The 23564-nt window shown below is 35.4% G+C and overlaps 1 protein-coding gene across 3 annotated transcripts in view; it reads left to right on the forward strand.

Moving 5' to 3' along the window:
• Positions 1–1943: 1943 nt before the first annotated feature.
• The window catches only part of EEA1 (early endosome antigen 1), a 52746-nt gene continuing 31125 nt past the window's right edge, over positions 1944–23564 (forward strand). For 2 of the 3 annotated variants that reach the window (XM_087874010.1, XM_087874012.1), the window contains exons 1-9: positions 2147–2413; positions 8991–9101; positions 15652–15779; positions 16452–16506; positions 16608–16673; positions 17733–17772; positions 18863–18976; positions 19066–19187; positions 20961–21116. In XM_087874010.1, the coding sequence (XP_087730136.1) occupies positions 2390–2413; positions 8991–9101; positions 15652–15779; positions 16452–16506; positions 16608–16673; positions 17733–17772; positions 18863–18976; positions 19066–19187; positions 20961–21116 (816 nt within the window). In that variant the 5' untranslated portion in view covers positions 2147–2389. Of the gene's footprint in view, positions 2414–8990; positions 9102–15651; positions 15780–16451; positions 16507–16607; positions 16674–17732; positions 17773–18862; positions 18977–19065; positions 19188–20960; positions 21117–23564 lie in introns of all 3 variants that reach the window. The other variant, XM_060694629.2, reaches the window with a different exon arrangement.

Consider the following 23564-nt stretch of genomic DNA (forward strand, 5'->3'; position numbering starts at 1 on the left):
AGCTAATTAAGCCATAACACCTGCAAAGGGTTCCTGAGCCTTTAAATGGTCTCTCAGTCTGGTTCAGTAGGAATCACAATCATGGGAAAGACTGCTGACCTGACAGTTGTGCAGAAAACCATCATTGACACCCTCCATAAGGAGGGAAAGCCTCAAAAGGTAATTGCAAAAGAATTTGGATGTTCCCAAAGTGCTGTATCAAAGCACATTAATAGAAAGTTATGTGGAAGGGAAAAGTGTGGAAGAAAATGGTGCACAAGCAGCAAGGATGACCGCAGCCTGGAGAGGGTTGTCAGGAAAAGATCATTCAAAAGTATTGGGGACTTTCATAACGAGTGGACTGAGGCTGGAGTCAGTGCATCAAGAGCCACCACACACAGACGGATCCTGGACATGGGCTTCAAATGTCGTATTCCTCTTGTCAATCCGCTCCTGAACAACAAATGTCAGAAGCGTCTTACCTGGGATAAAGACAAAAAGAACTGGTCTGTTGCTCAGTGGTCCAAAGTCCTCTTTTCTGATGAGAGCAACTTTTGCATCTCATTTGGAAACCAAGGACCCAGAGTCTGGAGGAAGAATGGAGAGGCACACACTGCAAGATGCTTGAAGTCCAGTGTGAAGTTTCCACAGTCTGTGTTGATTTGGGGAGCCATGTCATCTGCTGGTGTTGGTCCACTGTGCTTCATTAAGTCCAGGGTCAACGCAGCCATCTACCAGGAGATTTTGGTGCACTTCATGCTCTCTTCCGCAGACGAGCTTTATGGGGATGCTGACTTCATTTTCCAGCAGGACTTGGCACCTGCGCACACTGCCAAAAGTGCCAAACCTGGTTCAATGACCATGGGATTACTGTGCTTGATTGGCCAGCAAATTCACCTGACCTAAACCCCATAGAGAATCTTTGGGGCATTTCCAAGAGAAAGATGAGAGACATGAGACCGAACAATGCAGAAGAGCTGAAGGCTGCTATTGAAGCATCCTGGTCTTCCATAACACCTCAGCAGTGCCACAGGCTGATAGCATCCATGCCATGCCGCATTGAGGCAGAAATTGATGCAAAAGGGGCCCAAACCAAGTACTGAGTACATATGCATGCTTATACTTTTCAGAGGTCCGATATTGTTCTATGTACAATCCTTGTTTTATTGATTTAATGTAATATTATAATTTTCTGAGATTGTGAATTTGGGGTTTTCATGTGCTGTAAGCCATAATCATCAAAATTATGACAAATCAAGGCTTGAACTATCTCGCTTTGCATGTAATGAGTCTATCTCATATATTAGTTTCACCTTTTAAGTTGCATTACTGAAATAAATGAACTTTTGCACGATATTCTAATTTTTCGAGTTTCACCTGTAGAATAAGAAAAGAATAGAGCTGAACATTACTTAATAAGATTATTTATTTTCACTTGAATTGACTTTTTATTGTTTTTTGTAGGTCGGGCTAATTAAGTAGTTATTTTACTATTTCCCATAGATATAATTCTTTGGTTGCGATCCTGGGGGAGTATATCCTGTTACAGTCAATGACTGTATTTGCACTGTATGTGTATGTTAACTGCAGCATACTGTAAATTGCTGTTGGAATTCTTAAGCTTCTAAACGTTAAAATAATATTTAGTCCTCCAAGACAATGTTACATGCGATCCCTTGTATTCTGGAGTTTAAGAATGAGGCTCATTCTGGGGTGGTGGGAGATGCTGAAAAAAACGTTCAGCTTTCGACAGGGTTATTTCAGCACCCGTATCAGTGGGCCAGCCTGGAAAATCACGAGGACATCTGAATGGTTTCCTTCAGAGTGCCGTATTTTTAGAATCCGTTCTCAAAGGACCCAGAAGAGCTAAACGTCAAGTACAGTCTGTATGGATGGGGCGGCAGTCATGCCTGGAAAGATGCACTTGACACGTGGCCAGAGTCACTTGGGGAAACTCTGCAACTGACAAGCGATGAGAAGCTGAGATGAGGCGCTGCCGCCTTGCCTTGCGGAAGAGAGGAAGACGAGGGCGATACCCGCCGTCAGAACGAACTGAGAGCCACGATCACCCGCTATCCGCCCTCGCTCCTCGGACCAGACTCAAACGCCGACCGACGACAGCTCCGCCTCTCCGCCAGACAGCGCGAAGCCCCACCTCCGCCAGTCCAAAGCGGAGGAAAGGAGGCCGGGCGGCGCGCCTCCCTTTCGCGGCTTCGGCCGCCCTTCTTTCCTTCCCCGTCTCCCCGCCCTACTCCTGGCGGCGCCTTTCCCTGCTTGACAAGGAGCGGCGGAACGAGTCGGGCCAGAGCGAGCGGGAGGGCGGGGGCAGCCCGTGATTTGGAGATGGCTCTGGGGAGGCCGCGTTGAGGCTGGAGTCGTCGCTCCCTGGAGGGACGTGACCTCTGCCGCGATGCTGAGGAGGATTTTACAGAGGGTAAGGGGGGCAGCGGCCGCGGCGCGCCGGTCTCCCTGTTGCAGCGCTTGGGTTGGCTGCCTGAGGCGCCGCGGCACTTCCTGTAGCCGGCCCAGCACCCGAGTGGCCGCTTTGACACCCAGCTGCCTGCCTGACTTCCCTCAGGCCTCTGGGGCTGGCCGCTCCCTCTCTTCCCAGTGAGCAGCAGCAGCGCTGCTCTTGCGACTGCCCTTCTTTCTGGCCCTTCTCCGTTAGGCCCCCTTTTCCCCCCTGGCTCTTCGTGGCCGAGGGTGGGAGAGAAGCCTGGCTGGGAGCAATAGGGTCTCTCGGGGACGGGAAGGCTAGACTGGTGTCGAAGGAGAGGCGTGGAGTTGCGGATGGAGGGCGGGCGGCATTAGGCTTCCCGTGGGATCGTCCATAAACTGGGGCTAGAGAGGCGGGCGGGAGAAGTTGTGGGACTCCATCTTGGATAGGGGAAAACGGGGAGAAGGAAAGGAAGATTGGAACAGACAGACTTTTCCGTCTGTGGAGGATGCGGGCTCTGAATGTTGCTCCAAGGCCTGGCAGAGTTAACTGTCGTTGGGCTGTTTCTGTTGAGGGTGTTGGCCGTTCCTGCGTTTCTTTCTAGAGTCGCTTGTTTGATGAGACTGGTGGCTCTATGAATTAGACAAACATACATCCATTCATCACAGCAGCGGATCAGAGCTCTGTACAATTGTAGGCGCTGTTGGACATTTGGTTCACATAACTTCTGTGTATTGCACGTCTTCCCTCAGATGGTCCTTTTCAGATACACGTTGATGACAAAACAGAAGTACCTGTACTTTTAACAAGAGATGGATTTTGTTTAAAGTCATTTTGCTGCTGTATTGAAATATGCATCAGGGAAGGTGAAAAGACGGGTGTGTGTGGAATAAAGATAAGGAATGTTGCAAATTTTCATACAGAATGGAAGATGGAGTGGATGGAATTTGTGAAATTGTATATGTAAACAATGCCTAGGGGCTGTATTGTTATAGTTGGACTTCTGGGAAGATAGAACTTAGATGTGTGGGATACTCATGCTCTCTGTCTTGTTCCTTAAAAGATTACACAGCTGAAACACTTCCTTACCATATAATCCAGAGTTTCTCAACCTTGGCCGTTTGAAGACGTGTGGACTTCAAGTCCCAGAATTCCCCAGCCAGCAACGCCAAGGTTGAGAAACTCTGAAATCAGAACATCAGTTTTTGAAATTCTGTAAGTATTCACTCTGTTCAATAGGGAACATTTATAGGCATCCTCAGAAAGCCATGTGGATGGAGTGCAAGTTGTAACTTAACAACACAAACCCTAATTTACATGAGTTTCAGTGTCTGATGCAAGTACATAAATACAAAATTTGCTTGTTAAGTCATAATGCAAGTTTTGTCGGTTACACCCCTTCTTTTAACTTTCTCTGTTTATGGATCCCTATGTGAAGATTCTTCTAGAATCGAGTGAGAAGTTACTTCTGTTGTGTAGCTATTAATGCTCCTCCCTTTTTGAGAACTGCCAATGCAGATGGCATGATTCATATTCCTGTGTATTTCCAGAATATGAACTTGTACTAGCATTCTTTGATTCGCATTACAGTATGTGCACTTTGTGTCTTATCATTTGTCATCTACTGTCTTACCACCATTCATAAACATTGATAAACATTGAGAAGCAAGAAATGTCACAGAAGAGTGAGTGAGAGAGAGAGAGAGTGTGTATGTGTAGGATCTTATAATTTCACTTTTTGGTCATCTGTAGTTTCATAGATCCAAGCAGAAGAATAAATATTGTATTTCTATGTTGTCAAATATCTTTCTGGTATTTGCCCCTGTATTGTAATTGTTTTTGGTTCTTATATTTATCTTATTTTTTTCATATCTTGATAACTTATATTTGATATATATAGTATTCCATATATAGTAACTGGTGAGTTTACTCACTCGCTTAATAATCTGGTAATCTATGGTACTAATAAAATCACTCATACAATACAGGTAGTCTTCACTATCACTTTTTCTGTGACCATTTGAAGCTATGATGGTGCTGAATGAGGAGACTAATGGACAGTCCTTGAAGTTGCAGCCTACAGAGTCCCTGTAGTAATGTGATCGCTATTGAAGCACTTGGCAATCAGCCTGCAATTATGATACTTGCAGAATCCCATGGTCATGTGATACCATGTACAACCTTTGCTGCCGTCTTCTAACAAGCAAAGTCAATGGGAAACTGGCAGACGATCACAAATAGTGATTACATGATGTCATGTCTAATGGCTGTGACAATTCGCCTAATGACTGCAACTGGAACTACCGTCATAAGTCAATGAGGTCATAGGATATTGCGCTTAGCAGAATTCCTGGTCCCATCTTTATCCAAAGATTACTATAACATAAAAAAGTTTCTAGCATAAAATTTTATGTGTACTTAATAGTACCTAGATATTTTAATGTATATTTCCTGTAATAAAATTATGTTCCAATGGCAGTTTCTTTCATATTGGTATTTTCAGTTAAAGAATTTTTGATAGTAGAGCTAGAAAAGTTCTGTACTAGTGACCTTGAAGAATTGTTATTAGAAAATAATACTTAACTTCACAGACATCCAAGAGTATAAAGTCCCGTTGTATTCATACTCTGTTTGGGTATTGAATTTAAGATTAAGAAAGGATTTTCTGATAGCAATAAGATTTATATACTGTTTCACAGTGCTTTACAGCCCTCTCTAAGTGGTTTAGAGAGTCAGCACATTGCCCCCAACAATCTGGGTTCTCATTTTAATCACCTCGGAAGAACGAATAGGGTCAACAAAGGAACAAATTGTAATTCAGAATGTATTTTAATATTGCTGTCTAAAATTGGATTTCCCACTTTTGCAGCCACTTTGTGACTAATGAACTGTGGTGGCGCAGTTGTTAGAATGTGGAATTGCAGGCTAACTCTGCCCACAGCCATGAGTTCAATCCTGATCGGCTCAAGGTTGGCTCAGTCTTTCATCCTTCCAAGGTTGGTAAAACGACCCAGATTGTTGGGAGCAATGTGCTGAAATTGAGAGAGTGCTGTAAAAGTCTATGGAGCAGTATATACACCTGTGCTACTAGGTTGGCAATACAGATATAGCATTCCCATAAGTATTAATAAAGTGAACTTAATAAAAATGGGATGGAGTTATTTTGACAAGGCCTTATTCATTCATTTAATTATCAAGTAATTTATGAAGATAACCTACTCCATGGCAAGTCTGGGTGGAATACAATATTTAAAAACGGATTAGAAGAATAAAAAACAACAAAATAAAGAGACAATATGGAGATTCAAAACAACACATTCTGTTACACAAAACATTTCCCCAATCTGGGTGTGATCCACCCTATTCCATGTCATGGGGGAAAAGTGGTTTAAAGTTTTTTTTTAAAAATAAGATCAGATTAGAAGCTTTTGAGAGGTTATTCCATAGGGCAGATAGGATGATAGAGAAGGCCTACTTAGTCAGATGACATTGTTTAATCAATGGGACCTAAAGTATATGAATAGTCTGTACAAGATGGGCAGAACCTACAACAGATGATTCCTCATAGCAGTCTGAACAGAATTTTTTTTTTTATGAAGTTTTATTGAATAAAGAATATATTACATTTCAAACTTTACGGTTCGGCAACGTGTAGTCATCTTGTATATTTACAAATATGGAATCTAATCAATTATCTAAGTATTATACAATTTATACGTGAATTTGTAAGATTAAATACAACAATAATATATAGATTTAATTAGTAATTATACATTGTCCTAATAAAAGTTAACTTTTGCATTTATTTTTCAACCACCTATACCACAAATCCCAAATCGTGTAAAATTCTGAGTCTTCCTTTCCGTTTAACACATACGTTAATCTGCACATTTCTGCACAATCCAATACTTTATTGACTACTTGTTCCTCAGTTGGACATCCTTTCTTTTTCCAGCAACTGGCATAGGAGAGTCTAGCAACTGTGACAATATGAATAATCAGATATTTCTTTTCCTTAACAAATTTTCGTTTTAGCGCTCCCAGGAGATAGATTTAAGGCAGAAAGTTAATGTCCTCATTTAATATTTCTTGGATCCATTTTTGTATTTTTTTCCAGAATTTCCTCGCTTCTGGACACGTCCACCACATGTGGTAGAAGGTACCTTGATGGTGGCCGCATTTCCAACACTTGGGGCTTGCATTCGGATAGATCTTTGCAATTCTAGATGGTGCTAAATGCCATCTATACAACATTTTATACTGATTCTCCTTATAGCTTATTGCTCTTGTCAATTTAAGATTGCTGTTCCATATTTCTTCCCAATCATCCAAGTTTATCTTTGAGTCAATATTTTTTCCCCAAGTGATCATTTGGTCTTTAAGTATTTCTCCTTCTCTGTCATATTCGAGCAGGTAGGAATATAATTTAGCTAATAGTTTATTCTCATTGCCCAACCATATTTTATCAAAACTATTTGTATCTGCTTCTATTCCTTCTTCCTGTTTATCTTTCCTATATCGGGATTTTATCTGTAAATAGGGCCACCAATCTATATGAATCCCTTGCTCTTTCAATATCTCATTAGATTTAAGGTTACCACTGTTATCTAGAATGTCTTGGTATGTGAACATTTTCTCTCTGCTTATTGTGTTTGGGTAGATCATTGCCTCCATTGTAGAGATCCATTTTGGGATTTTAAAGTAATGTTTACACCTAATTTCTTTCCATGTCTTCATTAATGTATCTCTAATTTTGTTTCAGTGGAAACATATCCCTGCCCCCTTTCCTTTATCCCAAAGGTAGGCATGCCAGCCTCTTAGCAGGTCATGCCCTTCCAATTGTAGAATTCTTTTATTTCTTAATGTGGCCCACTCTTGTAGCCATACTAAATTAGCAGCTCTGTGATATATCTCCCAAACTGGAAGCCCAAATCCACCTTTACTTCTTTTTTCCTGCAAAGAATGTAACGCAATTCTCGGCTTTTTCCCTCCCCAGATGAATTTCCTTACTATCATGTTTAGATCCGAATTTTTTTTTTTGTCAATGCTAACTGGTGTGGTTTGAAACAAATATATTAATTTGGGGAGAATACTCATCTTAATGGTGGCTATCCTACCAGTCTGAACAGAAATTGTTCTTAACAAATCTCTGCTGATTTTTAGTAATTACTGCATTGTTTTCAAGGGGCTTACAAATTAATCTTGTTATCTTTTCTAAATTTCCCAGACAGTGTTTTGACAGATCTGTGGTTTCTTGAATCCTCCCTTCCCACCTTCTGAAGTTAGGGGCAATATTTCCTTTTATTTAGTCATCTGCATATCAGCTATTCTCCAGGATTTCTCGAAGATAATACATAAAAGTTCAAACCATCAGCAAATTCATTTGAGCCTATAAGTGTAAATCTTTTGAAACTAAATATGTATTCCGTGACATATTTCTATGACTCAAGCTTCAGTCCTGACGTTTCATCCTTTTCTTCATATTTACATGGTGAAATATATTCTTGTTGAAGGAGGCTTGGTCTTCATATCTTCATAGGACTTTTTATATAGCCATATTGGCCATTTCTGCTGTTCTCCATTTTCTCATTAGACTTCTTTATAATTGTACTTTTAGTTTTTCCTTTTAAAACCCACCCATTTAGGAATTTTCCATTATTTCTTCTTCCATGGAATCTTTGTAATTATTTTTTTTATTAATTAAAATAAAACTTTCTTGAAGACTCAGATATTCATTTACCTTACAACATTCCTCTACTTACAGACAGGTTAAACACTAAAAGGCTATTCAAAGTCCAGTTTGTTTGTAAGACCAAACAAGCATAAAAATATGAGTGGTGTTCTTATGTTACATAAGTGAAAGTGAGCAGTATATGTGCAGATCAGCGAACAATATGTGAACAGAAGGCAGGAGAAAGTCCCGTACATATATGGTGCACAGTAAACTAATCTTTTCCTACCTTCTTCCCCAACTTCTGGGACCTAGTTGGGAGTTGTGGATGTTTGTTTATATCGATGAAAGTTCATACAGTAATTTGAAAGTTTGTAGGTCAGCTTTATTTTCTGTTAATTGATTGCTAAAATATAAACTATATTATATCTGAGAATATCACAAATTGAGCAGATAAGTAGAAGATCTGAAGGTTGATTTTTTTTTTTTAAAGTTCAGTTTTCAGTATATGTATTTAAAAATGCAACTTGGAGTATTTAGATAAGCAAGTAGTCAAAGAAAGTTGTTGTCTTAAACCTATGATTCACACTGTATGGTATATCTGTATATTCACATTACATATAGAATTCTCCTGTAGGGAAATATATGTGAAGAGAAGCAGTTACTGGTAGTGGATATTTTTGTTGTATGCCTTCTTTAAATAAAATTTTAGCAACTTTGCCTCAAGAAAGTTATTTTATTTGGCTTCTTCTATGCAAACTAATTGTCACTACATTGTTACTTCCTACACCTGTGAATAATCCTAATCAGAAGAATCCATGGGAATAAATTTACTGCTGCCAGTAGTCCCTAGAGCAAGGCAATTTGACAGTGATAATATATTATATTTTCTCTTTTTTTCAGACTCCAGGCAGGGTTGGATCCCAGAGCTCTGAGTCGGATTCATCTGCAGTCCCTGGAAATGCAGTGGATATCAACAATGAGAGTACTTCAGAGGTACTATATTGCAAGAATGTATGAATTTATTATTTCAGAATATAATTCAAGTGCTTTTGTAATCTTACAATATTGCATAAATATTGATTTGTATGGCATTTAATCCTGCTTTGACATATTTATTTTGTAATTAGTTTTTGGCAGATTAAGCCTGAAAGCTAGAAGTAGAAGAAACCAAAATGAAATACCTTTTTACATAACAGATGTCAGAAAATTTTATATATTTTCAGCATCAAATGTATCTGTCTTCTGGTCTGAAGTAATGCAAAATGTCTGGAAACTATATAGATTGGCTAGAATAAATAAAATTAAACAGAACATCTGAGCATGATTGCCAAGGTTAATGGCATATATAGCAAAAAATAGAGATACCCATTATGATACACAGGATGATACTCTAGAATAAAATAATTGGTCTTTAAAATAAATAATCTGACCATTGATAGCAATGTTGCCAAAAACATGTCTGCTTTCCCCGTCTGCTTATAACAGTAGTGAAAAAATAATATTTTAACTATTAAGCTGCTTCTCAAAGGCAGTCACCTGAGAAACATCTCACCTTGAAGTATTAGTGTAGCCATGGCTTTTGAAAAACTCAGCTTCTTCAGAAACTATCTGTGGTGGTATATTTGCGTTTGCCTGCATAGCCATTTCAATAGTAGACTGCATTTTTATATTACCCATTTATTTTACTTATTATTTACTCTAAGTTGATTCCAGACATTATTGTCCATAGAAAGGAAGGATTTTTCCATTGTATTTTTGTTTCATAAAAGGGGGTTTGCCACAAATAATAAACTTTATTACGGTCACAGACTAGCAATAGACAAAATTATCACTGTTTACAATAGTGTTAAAAGATATTAGTAATAATAATAATAATAAAATACATGGTATCAAACTGTATGGCTCTTACCCTTGGTTACATGATGGGAGAGTGTGTAAGTATGAGTGTAAATATAGATTCTCTAAAAATTGTTAGAGATATCTACAAGAAATTTGTGCAATAAACATCTTTAATTCTGTAATTAAATTTTCCTTGTGGTTTTTGCAGCTGCACATAATTTTGCTACTGCACGTGTGATAGCCTGCTTTAAATCCTGGAGGAGATAGTCTACATAAAAATTGCCTGTTCTCCCTGGTAATCTCTCTAATAAGGGGAGAATATGCATTGACCTAAAAACTCTGTATAACTCACAGTGCAATAAACATGTGTGATATCGACTTCTCCTTTGCCACATATACTTACTTGTTCCGCTAATGGGTTCTTATTATACCTGCCTTGGAGGAGTGCTGAGGGGAGGATGTTAAATCTGGCTCTGAAGAATGCTATTCTATGTTTCGGGAAGATCAGGTCCTCTAAATATCTTGATGGATCCCACACCCCCTGGTTAATTCTGTTCCTACTATGGAGAGGCAACTTATTTATTTCTGAATGGAACTCCATGTCTTTTATTCTATTAATGACTACTTCCTTAGCTTGGTCAAAGCCTAGGGATACTGAAAATGCTGGGGAGAACCCATAAGAGCCCAGCTTGTGGTCTATTGCCTGTTTCCAGGGGGAGGGGAAGTTATCTGTCAACACTAAAAGAGTCAGTCCCTCTGGGAAGAAATGAATTTTTAGCCAATAAATAATCATCAACCAATCAAGGAGAGAAGCAACCTGGAACTATCAGTTGGATTGTCAAACTGTTAGAAGTTGTTTTGAAGTTCAATGTATACTTTACAATCTTATAAAGTTTATAAGATTGTAAGTTTACCTTATAAACAATATAGCTACAAATAATTGTAAAACTATTCAGAAATATATTTTTAAATAATTTGATGCAGAATAGCCGACACTTTCTGGAATGGAAAAATAAATACAGTTTGGCTATACAGAGTACATTAGTCTACCCATTTCTTCTTGTTTTTGTTGGGCTGCATGTCTCAGGGTATCTGTCTTAAAACAGTTTTTAGATTAATTAAGAAAATTTAAAAATATTTGAAACATTAGAATAAATTAATATTATTTTAAATGGTGGTACTCATTATAAAATATATCTACTATATTTAGTTTACTTACCATTTTAAATTATTACCTAAAACAACTGTTTCAGGAAGCTTCTCCTGTCCAGTGTGTATAAAAAGGACAACAGCACTTAATAATGTTTGAATAGTGCCAGAATGAAAATATTGGGATAGGCAAAAAAGAAGACAGACGTTTCATGAACTGCCTTGCACTGCTATGGAATTTATTTGGTTCTGGGATGCTGCTCCTTTCCGGTTGCTTGTGTCAGGCATGTACAATCATACCCAGACGCATAGAGTTCAAACTAGCTACTTTATTTTCTGTACCAATTTCATAGGATTCTTCCCATTTTGGCCTGGGAAAGACTAGATAAAGGCTCAGAGACATTTGGGAGGTCAGACCTTGCTCTCTTGTATATCTGTATATCTTGTGTATCCATGCTAATTCCCCATTTGATACCTCCTCCTGACTGGGACTGTTGGTTTCCAACACCTTGATTTTAAGTTTAGCTTTTATGAAAAGTATCTATGATAGGAACATATAAGGTTATAGTTTTCTCTGTCATAAGAGAGTGAATGCTAAATTGTGTATAGACTGTTAGCATCTTGTATTCTTTCTTGTTCATTGCTGTATTATGTGGAATGGATGTAGTTTGAAAAGTTGGCCTTTAAAAATAGAATATAATTTATTATTTTGTTTATATAAAACTCAGCTTGATATAATGATTTTCTTCTGACTTATTTGCACTTACGTTTTTGAATATCTGTAGTATGAGCAATAGTTTGTATAATATATAAAATTTATTTCTTTTTTGCAAATAGCATTCCAAATTTGTGTGAAATTGTTTAAAACAATACATTTTTAGAATAAAAACAGCTGGAATAGTCGCAAAATTCTGCTATATGTAATACTATATATAGTATATTCATATACCGGTATTAGGTTAGTACATAAAGTCAAGCTTTGCTTGAGATATTTGAGTTGAGGGTAGAGATATTGCTAATTGACAAAGTTACATATGGAAACATATCCTTTAAGCATTAAAATGAAGTATAATTAATAAATATAAATGTTATAGTTTATATTGGTTGCCTTTATATATTGAAGGTTTTAAATTTTTTTGAATTGTATTGAAGGTACAAATCTCCAAAATTAAATGATATGAAATAAACTTTACTGAATGGAGAGGAACTTAATTCTGTATTACTTTTTAATCATGCTACAAAAACAAAAACAAAAACTCTCTTACTATATTTGAGCCAATTATTTCTCTTGAAGATTGCTTTATGTGTCCCTCTTTGTAGTCTTCTGTTTCTGTTAATAAAAATAAATTGATGGGGAGATCAATTAAACAGATTTTCATATTTCAAATGTAATTATGATGTAGTTTATAAGATTATTTAGTCATGTGCCAGATTGAGTTGCAATCTTTATAAAAAATAAAATGTATATCCTTTCTCTTAAAAGATTAGTTCATTGCTAAATGTGGAAATATTGAAGTTAAGTACTTTAAGTTCACACATTATTAACGTTTATGTAATAGTCCTGTTTATCATATACCTTGGATTGGTTCATTTGAAAAAAAAATTCTTTGAAAAAATATAAGCAGATTCTTTAGAAAAAATATAGCTTGATTTTACTTCTGTGCAAGGTAGAACTATATAAAATCATACCTGATGCTCTTTATTATATGGTAAAAGATCCAGTATTTAGCATTAAATACTTTATTTGACTATTTCTGTTTCATTTTTTAATAAATACATTAGAAAAACAGAGGCTAGTAGAGTAGCTATATTAATCATTCATTACTTTACTGTAGAGTGTAAAGTTTGATACTGTTTAGCTCATTATTCCCTATAAGAGTATATAGGATTATAGCTTTAGTTGTGAATTTCAGTTGTCAGAGAGTGTAGAGCAGCTCGATTTCATTGAGGGCCACATCAGGGTTGTGTTTGACCTTGCGGGGCTGGAGTGTGTGTGGCCAGGGTGGGCGTGGCCAGCTCGACATCACTTGTGTCAGGGGCGCCTGTGGTGGCCCGAGCACTCTGCTAGCGAAAATGTGCTCCCAAGTTCTGTTTTCGGCTGCGACAGCGTCCTGCATTCCTTTGCCAGTGAAAACGGAGCCCTCACAAGGTCCATTTTTGCTGGCAGGGTCACTGCGGGCCAGTCCTTTGCCGTTTCCAGGGCGGCCCCATGGGCCAGATCTAAGCACCTCGCAGGCCAGATCTGGTTTAGAGCATCATTTCTATGAACTGGCTTAACCTTCAAGGAGAGAATAATTGAATTTTTGGGGCACTCTGCAAACTTATAAAGCAGGAATCTCCAACCCCATACCGCTTGTACGAAACCATCCCCTCTCCCTCCCCATCGCTGGGCCACCAAACTGGAAAGGTTTGGACCACTGTTGTAAAGGCTCTTTTTGGAGACCCTTTCACAATTTCTTTCAGAGTCAATAAGGTAAGGCTGATACTTACTTTACTGCTATATTATATTATTATATACACAAAAATGTGAAATCACAGTTGCCAGTTCTTTAGCTGGTGTTTGTGTCTTCGTATACATCGAGTTCTGTCCAAGAACCTAGGATAATCTAATGAACCAGCATAGCTTTTGTGTGGATCTAATCAGCACACCCATTTGTTAATGACATAAAATTTTTGCCATTCTAAGTGCTGTGCAATATGTTTGGTATATGACATCCAGTGGGAGCCATTATGGCTGGTTTATGCCATAATCTTTCCATTTTTATTTTCAAATCTTGATATTTGTGATTTTTCTCAATTTTATTTGCCTGCTATTCTATTATTTCCTAGTGTCGCCACATCAATTATCCCCATTCTTTTTAGCCCCAGTTAAATCTGCGCTTTGTGCCAAGATTATATTAATTGTATTATTTTATTTTATTTTATTTTATTTTATTTTATTTTATTTTATTTTATTTTATTTTATTTTATTTTATTTTATTTTATTTTATTTTATTTTATTCTATTTTTTCATTTTATGTAGTGAAAACAGTCTAGAGTCATAATGGTTTGAAACAGCGCATAGATTTAGTACATCTTTTTTTAGTACATCAGTTACTCATATCATTCATTAATGCATAACTTTTACCATTATTTCTTTTACATTCTTTTACATAAGTTGCAATCCTCTGCATGCCAAGTAATACCAAATAGTAATAGATATTGACATCTACTAACCATTCACAGCTTTGGGTAAGGCTTTTATATAATGTTTGTTAATAAGATAGAAATGTGTACTATATGCTAGGTTACTAGCCTTTATGATACATGCTTTACCTGCAGCATCCTCTGATAATGGTCAGGACAATATTGATCAGTTTGACATATTTTGGCTCATATGCCACAAATGCGGCAATAGCTCAAGTATGCTTTTATTCCAAGTATGCTATTTGGGTTAGGATCTATAATTGAGATGCTATCTTATAAGCTCATATACAGGTAGTCGCCAACTTATGATCACAATTGAGCTTCAAATTTCTGTTGCTAAACCAAACATTTGTTAAGTGACTGTTGCCCCATTTTACAACTTTTCTTGCCATAGTTGTTAAGTGAATCACTACAGTTGTTAAGTTAGTAACATGGTTGTTAAATTAATCTGGATTCCTTATTGACTTTGCTTGTCAGCAAAACGGGATCACATGACACTGGGACATTGTAATCATCATAAATATGAGTCAGTTGCCAAGTGTCTGAATTTTGATCACATGACCATGGGGATGCTGCAATGGTCATAAGTGTGAAAAACGGTTTTAAGTCACTTTTTTCAGTGCTATTGTAACTTTGAATGGTCACTAAGTGAACTTTTGTACTATTGTTTGCATATCATCAAATAACATACATACACACATATAAACACACACACACACACACACACACACACACACTGTAGTGACACACACACTACAGTATGTAAACATAAATGTTCCAAAATATTTAAGTGTGACATATTTGCCATTGAGTTGAATGGTAACACTTGAATGAGTTGATGAACACTGTCCACTCACTTGATGGAGGGAATGACAAGGTATTCTAGAAGTTGTTTAATATTATGTACAGTGATTAATATTTTATTTACTCTGTCTTCAAGCTAGAGTTGTAAATGAAATTCAAAATCTAATCTAAATTATAATTCTGGTTTAAGAGAGCCATTTTGTATGTAACTTTGCTGTTACATACAAAATGAATGATTTTGTATGTACTAAACGATCAGGCCATGTACACCAGAAAGTTTTCCCATTTTGACAGAATGTGTTAGAATTCTTTATTATTGTACATGGAAATCAAGCCATTTTGTTAGTAGTTCAAACCCAATACTGGCATTTGTTGTAATTAATTACATTCGAAAATGAAATAGCATTTAAAGCTTCTCTAAAGAAAATGTAATCACAATTCCTTCTATAAAATTAGTATGGTAGCATTCATTTTCATTCCACTAAATTAGATTGATATATAGTTTTCTGATTACCTGTTAACATATAAAAGAGCCAACAATAAATATGAATATTGTTACAATTTTTTGTGCTTCATGTTTCAGGGATTTATTTGTCCTCTTTGTATGAAATCTCATGGATCAGCTGAAGAACTTTTTAAACACTATGAAGCAGTTCATGATTCTGGTATTGATACAAGTCATGCAGGAGAATCTAACATGACCCCCAAAAGGTGCTTCTAAATACTGTTTTATTTCTTTTTATTATATATTAAATAGTAATTTATTGTAACTGCATTTTAATCACCAGTTAATTTGAATATTAGATGATATTGTGAAATATGTTACTTTATAGTAGAAAAATACATTCAATGAAAAGAAGGTTGCTAATACTAAAAGCTTTTATTTTTAAACTATATGGTGGATTGAATAGTATCTTGGTTTAGATTTACCTTAGATTTGTCTCATGAAGACAGTTAAACCTTTTTTGTTTTGCTAGGCCTCAGAATTATGCTTTAATTTATAGAAATGAAAATGCATTAAATGTTTTGATGCTACCAACATATTAATTTCATTAAATTAATTGAATTGAAATTAAAAGAGTGGGAATATAAAAAGAAAGAATGAATCCATAGATCTAAGGCGAAGTCTTATTTAATTAAGAAATAAGTTTCATTATAGTCATAGTGATTTATCTCTCCGGGAGCATGCTTAAAATTGTGCTACATTTCTCAATTATTTTAATGTTTGGTGATTAATATGAGGACAATTTATTTTATTTTTAAAAATTAATCAAAATATGTTTAAATATATTATTTAACAGAAATAAATTGAATTTAATTGCAGTGATTTTTAAGACATTTAAATATATATATTTCCTTCTTTTTAATATGGATTATATTCAGTGATGACATGACTTTATTGAGGCAAGAACTTCAAGACCTGCAAGCTTCGCTTAAGGTTGGGAGAGTATATTCAGCTTTTTATTTCAATTTACAAAGCAGATCAGAATGTTATTGAAGTCCCAAGTTCATATTGTTCTTTTAACTGTCTTTCTACAGGAAGAACGATGGTATTCTGAAGAGCTGAAGAAAGAATTAGAAAAAGTTCATGGGCAGAAGCAGCAAGTAATTATTTTAAAATATTTGGAGCAAGCTTTCCACAAGCCATTTTTAATCAACCATGAAATGAAGATTATTACCTATTTTGTAAGGCACGTGGCCTGACTTAGTTCTAATTGTGCTAATCTTCTTTGTAAGGGGGCGTGATGGCTCAGTGGTTGAAGACGCTGAGCTTGTCAGCTGGAAAGCTGACAGCCCAGGTTTGAGACCTGAGTGCTGTGTGACGGGGTGAGCTCCCGTTACTTGCCCCAGCTCCTGCCCACCTAACAGTTCAAAAGCATGCAAATGTGAGTAGATAAATGGATACCACTTTAGTGGGAAGGTAACAGCGTTCTGTGTGCCTTGGCATATATCATGTTGGCCATATGATCACAGAAATGTCTTCGAACAATGTTGGCTCCCTTGACTAAAAAGCAGGGATGAGCACTGCCCCCTAAAGTCAGACACAACTGGACAGGGGAAATCTTTATCTTTACCTTTTAGCTTCTTTCTATTAATTGCTAATACAGTGAAAGGAGGATTTTTTAAAAAATAATAATTTAAAAACAGATTTGTTAATGTAAGCTCCCATTGGGATGTCATAATGAAAATTGTTTGGTGGGAAAAACACTTGTAATTCATTCCTAGATGTGATTTATTACACGTTTTCATTTATTTTAATGGATTCAGTCTGAAACAGCAGCATTGTGAATTATAGCTTCCAACACATGATGGATCCTTATAGTAATGTTAGTTAATAGAGGATCTATCACTCTTAATGATGTGCTCAAGTATAGGAATTCTCAATCATAAAACTTGGTTTAAGATCCTTATATTTTTATTTTCTACAGTAATTATGCAAATGGTTAGAAACTTGTAACACAAAGTGCACTCATAACTTTCTTTCTTTCTTTCTTTCTTTCTTTCTTTCTTTCTTTCTTTCTTTCTTTCTTTCTTTCTTTCTCTCTCTCTCTCTCTCTCTCTCTCTCTCTGTTTCTTTCTTTCTTTCCTCCCTCCCTCCTTCCCCCCCTCCCTATTTCGCTCTCTCTTTCTCTTCCTTCCTTCCTGCCTTCCTTCTTTCCTTAGGAATCCAAACCTGATGGTCTGGCAACTGCTGCCTCTACAGGTGACAAACTTAAAAAAAAAAACACAATCTCATGAAACATAATTGTCCAGAAAAGTGATTTACTGATCAATATCTCTCATTAAACCTCTGTTTATCCATAAAATAATTTATTGACTGATTGTAAATACTTTAAATAATTTAAAATGTTGAAGATTCTTTTTTCATGTATTAATTAATATAGTAATTCTGTAAGAATAATCTTTTTATTGAACAAACTTGATCTTACTGCTTATCTGTTGTAGAAGTTATTTCTGTTTAATTGATGTTGTTAAAAATAAGGATTTCAGTGTCCCGTTTACTGAGTACTAGAATCACAATTGCTATTTTTATCAGATCAAATAATTGTAAAATAGTTGGTGCATCATAATTTATATATAGTTGTTTTTCTTAGTGTTTATCCTTTTTGACTGCAGGGTCCAGTTGTTTTTGTGCTGTGCTTGTTAGTTCATACAACAAAGCTTTCAATGCATGATATGACAAGGCTTTTATTTTTTTCTCAGTTGGCTTGCTGCAGAGCCTGATACTGATTATGGCTGAGAAAGAATGATTGACCCAGGGTCGCACAGCTCTGGTCATTCCCTTTAAAGCCCTACAGAAAGATATAACAGCTAATATCTTGCCAGATTGCCTGATTTTGAGAAGGCTTCTTGAGAGTCCTCCGCTTCATGAGAGACATGAGGTGTGGATGAGATGATAGGTCTTCTATATATTCCCCATTTTGTGGAATAGTCCCCCCTCGAAAGTACCATATGTGCAGTCTTCATTTTGCTGTCATTCTGGAAATTAGTTAAATCTGTTTTATTTCAGCGAAGTTTTGACCTCATTCAATCGATCAAGGATGCCAATTTTGGCTTTGATTATTATCATTTGATTGTTTTGCTAATTTGTTTCCTTTTCCTTACTATATACCATCAAAATTAGGATGGGCTCTAAGTAGTGACAAATAAAGGAGGCAGGACAGAATTCAAGAAATCTTGGTTAAAAAAGAGAAACTTTTGTCTATGTTTGTTTTTATAAAATACTTTTGTCTATATTTGTTTTTATAAAATATTATTTCAGTTTCACTTAGTAATCATACTTTTTATTTTAGAATTGGAATCTTTAGAACAGCAGTTAGAAGACAGTCAAGTAGAAAAATTTAATATCAAACAAATGAAAGACTTATTTGAACAGAAAGCAGCACAACTGGCCACTGAGATTGTGGGTAAGTTGTCCATACTTATTGCACAATATAGTGTCGTCTTCTTGTTTAAATTGAAGGAACGCCTTTTTAAAAATCTTTCTCTACAACAGAACTTAAAGCCAAATATGATGAAGAAACAAGCCTTCGAGAACTTGCAGAACAGAAAGTGACTAATTTGACACAAGAGTTACAGAAGCAAAAAGGTGTATGTGAAGATTTAAACACAGAGCTGGTAATTCTTGTCATGTTTTATCATGCCTTGTCTAATTGGAAAGGGATTATTCCTACAGCTTGATCATTTAAATTACAGATCTTTAAAAAACAAGTTATTTATTTTTATAATGATCTATTTCTGGTGCAAAATAAAGAATCATCTTCTAGGCTACAATAATGCATATGTCTCTTTCCCAAGCTAAAAATAAATACTTTAATTTGAAATATCCTTTGTTTTCCATTCATTGTCATCTTTTTCCTGGTTATCATGGCAATAGTAACTTGCTGTCACTAGACAATTATTTATCCATTCTCATTCTTAATTATTGCTGTTCTTTTGTTAGAGTTAATTTGCAATATGTGTTTTATAAATTATGCTATATTTATATTTATATTTATATTTGTGCACATTTTATAAATTTCAAAGTGCATTCCTACTGATTAAAATATTTTAAAATATAAAATTAAATATAAGGACTGTGTAGAAATTTACATTTAAAGATTCTTGGCAGGATTACAAATATATATTAAATACCCAGAATAAAAGATAAAATGTCCACAGTATATGAGATATGTAATTGCTAAGAGTCAACATCAACTTAATGATACATAATCGGTCAAATATGGACTATACATAAAAAAACCCAATCAAGATCATATCAACATATAAGATAAAAATGGGGGGAAAAAATCCACAAGATAGCGTCATTTTAACTAAGCTGAAAAATGAAGTTAAAAAATCCCTCCAGAAGAGATCTACCTTCAGTTGCTTCCACTGGGGCAAGTCAAACATACAGGAGAAGTGTATGTTCCATAACATATAGTAGATGCTGTAGAGTAATGGAACAAATACCTTCTCACGTCTTCAATGCTCCTAACTTCACAAGAGTAAGTGATTAACTATAAGTAACTTTTCCTTTGTTGTAAGTTTTGGACAGGTTAATTCTAATTGCAAGAAATCTTAGCCCATGTAAGACTTTCTAGATTAAATCAGCACTTTAAATTGAACCTGGAAACCTGTTAGTAACCAAACTGGGTTTGCAGCACAGTTGTAAAGTGGACTACTGCTTTTTTGCATCAATGGGAATTTTTGATTAGTCATTAAAGGAAAGTTCATGTAAAGTTCCTTTACAGTCCAGTTTGTGTTGCAATAATCCAGGTAGTGTCCTGGATTATTTATGACCTTTGTTCTATGTAAGACTGTCATTAGTGCACAAGTCAAAGGACAAGGAGCTCTTTGATTCATAATGTGCTCATGGGCACATAGAATAGCTATTGGGAACACTTTTAAATCCAGTCTGTCTTTTCACTAGTTTGTGTGAAAAGATGCAACTACTTCAAGGATTTTTCAGCATGTGCTTTGCTGAAAACTCTTACGGTTTTCAAAAGTTATTATACCCTCAATGTCTGCTAACCCTACGATTAATTAATCATTAATTATTAATTAATCAACAGTTGAAAATATTGATGTTGAATGTCTCTAAGTAGTTAAAGTGGATTTAGCTCCATAGTATTTTAACAAATTAAGCTCAAGAAAATTTATTAAAATTGCAGAAGGCTAAGAAAAAATATTGGAACTACAGCATAGAAGTATTTTAGTTATATTTGAGTATACTATAACAGCTTTTATGAAATTAAGTAGCTTTAAGACTGGAGTATGGAATATGGAAAATATATTTCCACACATAAACATACAAAATTGGTTTTGCACTGTAATTTTATAAACCATGTTGAAAATATAGTTTCATTCTGAACTTTGTTATACTGATTTTTATATTGCTCTTTTCTAAAGCTTCAAAGACCCGGGGTAGAAGATGTTGCAGTTCTAAAGAGGGAATTAGTCCAAGTTCAAACATTGATGGATAAGATGACTTTGGAATGTGAGAAAGAATCTGAAAAACTGAAAGATGAATGCAATCATTTGAGAGCAGAATATACAAATGCAGAGGTAATGAATTTAGTCAAAACATTTGAATATGAACCATAATTTTATAATTTAATGTGGTTGTATTAGTAGAAAGCTGTATTATAAAAATTTGATAGTCATTTATTGGTGGTACAATACAACTCTTTTTGCTGCAAGATAACACTTTCTCCCTTTTGGAAATTCTCTAGTTACATAAATATAAATTTGTATTATCTTGGATGTTCTCAAGACAGTTTCAGTTCAGTTCTTGATCATTTTTTTATTCGTTAATCAAACCTTACCAGTTAGAAGGTGGGCATATGCTTATAAAAAAAACCTGTTTTAGAACTCACTTATCTTACTCAATTTATGTTTTGTTTTGAAGTTCTGAAGCCATGTCAAAATTAACATGCATTTTGCATATTAAAATGCATGAATTTATTTTTGTGTTATGTCAGACAGGACAGTAATGACACAATAATTGTAAGGTGATATTTTATAGCTCTGCAATTTTTAATATATATATTTAATATTACATTAAGTAAAATGAGATATTTTTATTTACTTCTCTCAAACATTCAAGAGTATATAAGCTCTAATAAGTCCTTGTGTACAATTTTGTTATAGGTAATGAATATGAAAATATTGCATATTAATTATGCCATTGGCTTTGAAACATATTTAATCAAATTTGCTAAACATGATATTTTATTCATTAAGACAGAGTTGTGGACTTTTTAAAATGATAAATAACTGGGATATATTTTCTTCTCATTACTTTATCATTTATAAATAAAAGTAAAATCCATTTCAGGGATATATTACAATTGTGTAACTCAATTGTAATATATCTTATTTGTAAGTCCTATAAGTAGTCCTTGACTTATGACCATTCATACAATAACCAAAATTATGATCACACTTAAAAACATCACTTACAATTGGTTCTCACACTTATGACTGTCACAGTATCCCCTTGTCATGTGATCAAAATTTGGGTGCTTGCCAGTGGTTGCAGCATGCTGGGTCACATGTGTACCATTTGCAACTTTCCCAGCTGCTTTCTGACAAGTAAACTCAATGGGAGAAGCCAAATTTGCTTAATGATTGTGATTCATTTAATGACCATGGTGATTTGCTTAACGATCATAGCAAAAAAGGTTATAAAATCAGGCACAACTGCCTTGCATAGCAATAGACGTTCTGGTCCCAGTTGTCATAAGTTGAGGACTATCTGTATTGAGTTCAGCAGTGTTTATTTCAGTAATTACATACTATATTACATTGCATTGTTATACCCTGATGTGAAGTGTAACATGATTCAATTATAATCCTCCCTGATATTCTTGATTGGGTTGTTAGGGTACATAAAATCCTTAGATAAGTTAACTTTCTAGATTTTGAGTTCTGCATACATTGTCTTATTTATTCAGTATTTTTAACATATTATTTTTGTTGTTCATGGATACATCATTAGATCGTGCCTAATTGGCTGCTTCTTTTTGCCTTTTTGATTGTACAAAACAGAGGTTTCCATTAACTGTTTTTGCCAAATAAACCAAAGTGGTTATATTCACTTAATGTAAGCTTTAAAAGAAAATCACTGGATTTACAAAGCATACAAAGCCAGAATCAATATACATTCTGCTTAAATGCAGCATGTAGACCAAGTCAGTGCAATATTAATCTCTTTATTTGGGTTTGTGGTTCTTAACTGCTTCTCAACTCTGTTTAAGACACATTGTGTGCTTCCAAACCTCTGAGGAAATGGAAACATAGAAGTGGCAACTCCAGAAGTTCTTGATGAAAAAATTAGAGGATTGGAGCTCTGATAGCTAATTTTTAGATTCTAAGAAAGAAGATTCATCAGAAGAAAGTAAATGGCACTACTATAAAAGTGGCAGAAGAAGCAATTCTAGGAACAAGTCCATGCATGAAAATATCTGCAGGAAGCAATAGAAATCGGACATATTCTGCATCATTGGAATCATTAAGGATTAGTCTGAGTTCTCAGATTTAGGAGCTGAAAAAATCTGCCCAGGCTGAGCGTTAGCTTGCTTCACATGAAAAAAAATGACACCTGAGGGGAGACAGTTGTGGGCTGAGATAGCTGATCTATACAGTCTTTGTTAGCAAGTGTTCTGTTTCCAGCCCTTACAAAGAGAAGATCTATGAAAGCAAGTGATTTACTTGAAAGAAGTGTTTCTGTCAATTAGTGCAGCTAAGGAACTAGTCCAGTGGATGAGAAACTAAGTCCTATGAAGATAGATGAAAGAGATGGGCATATTTCGCTTTGAAAAGTCTGAGAATGGGGAATGTAATAGCGTTCTTCACGCAGAAGGGTGCCAAGATCATTTTGACATCAGTGCAGAGTATAGAACATGAAATATTGGATTTAAGTCAGCAGGCAGGATAACTGATTAACTGTCAGGGGAAAAACACATTAACAATAAGAATAATTAGGCAGTTGAAACCAAAGTTTGGGTTTCT

This window comes from Pantherophis guttatus, chromosome 7 (genome assembly GCF_059756535.1).
Source record: "Pantherophis guttatus breed Tessera chromosome 7, ASM5975653v1, whole genome shotgun sequence".
Classification (NCBI taxonomy): Eukaryota; Metazoa; Chordata; class Lepidosauria; order Squamata; family Colubridae; genus Pantherophis; species Pantherophis guttatus.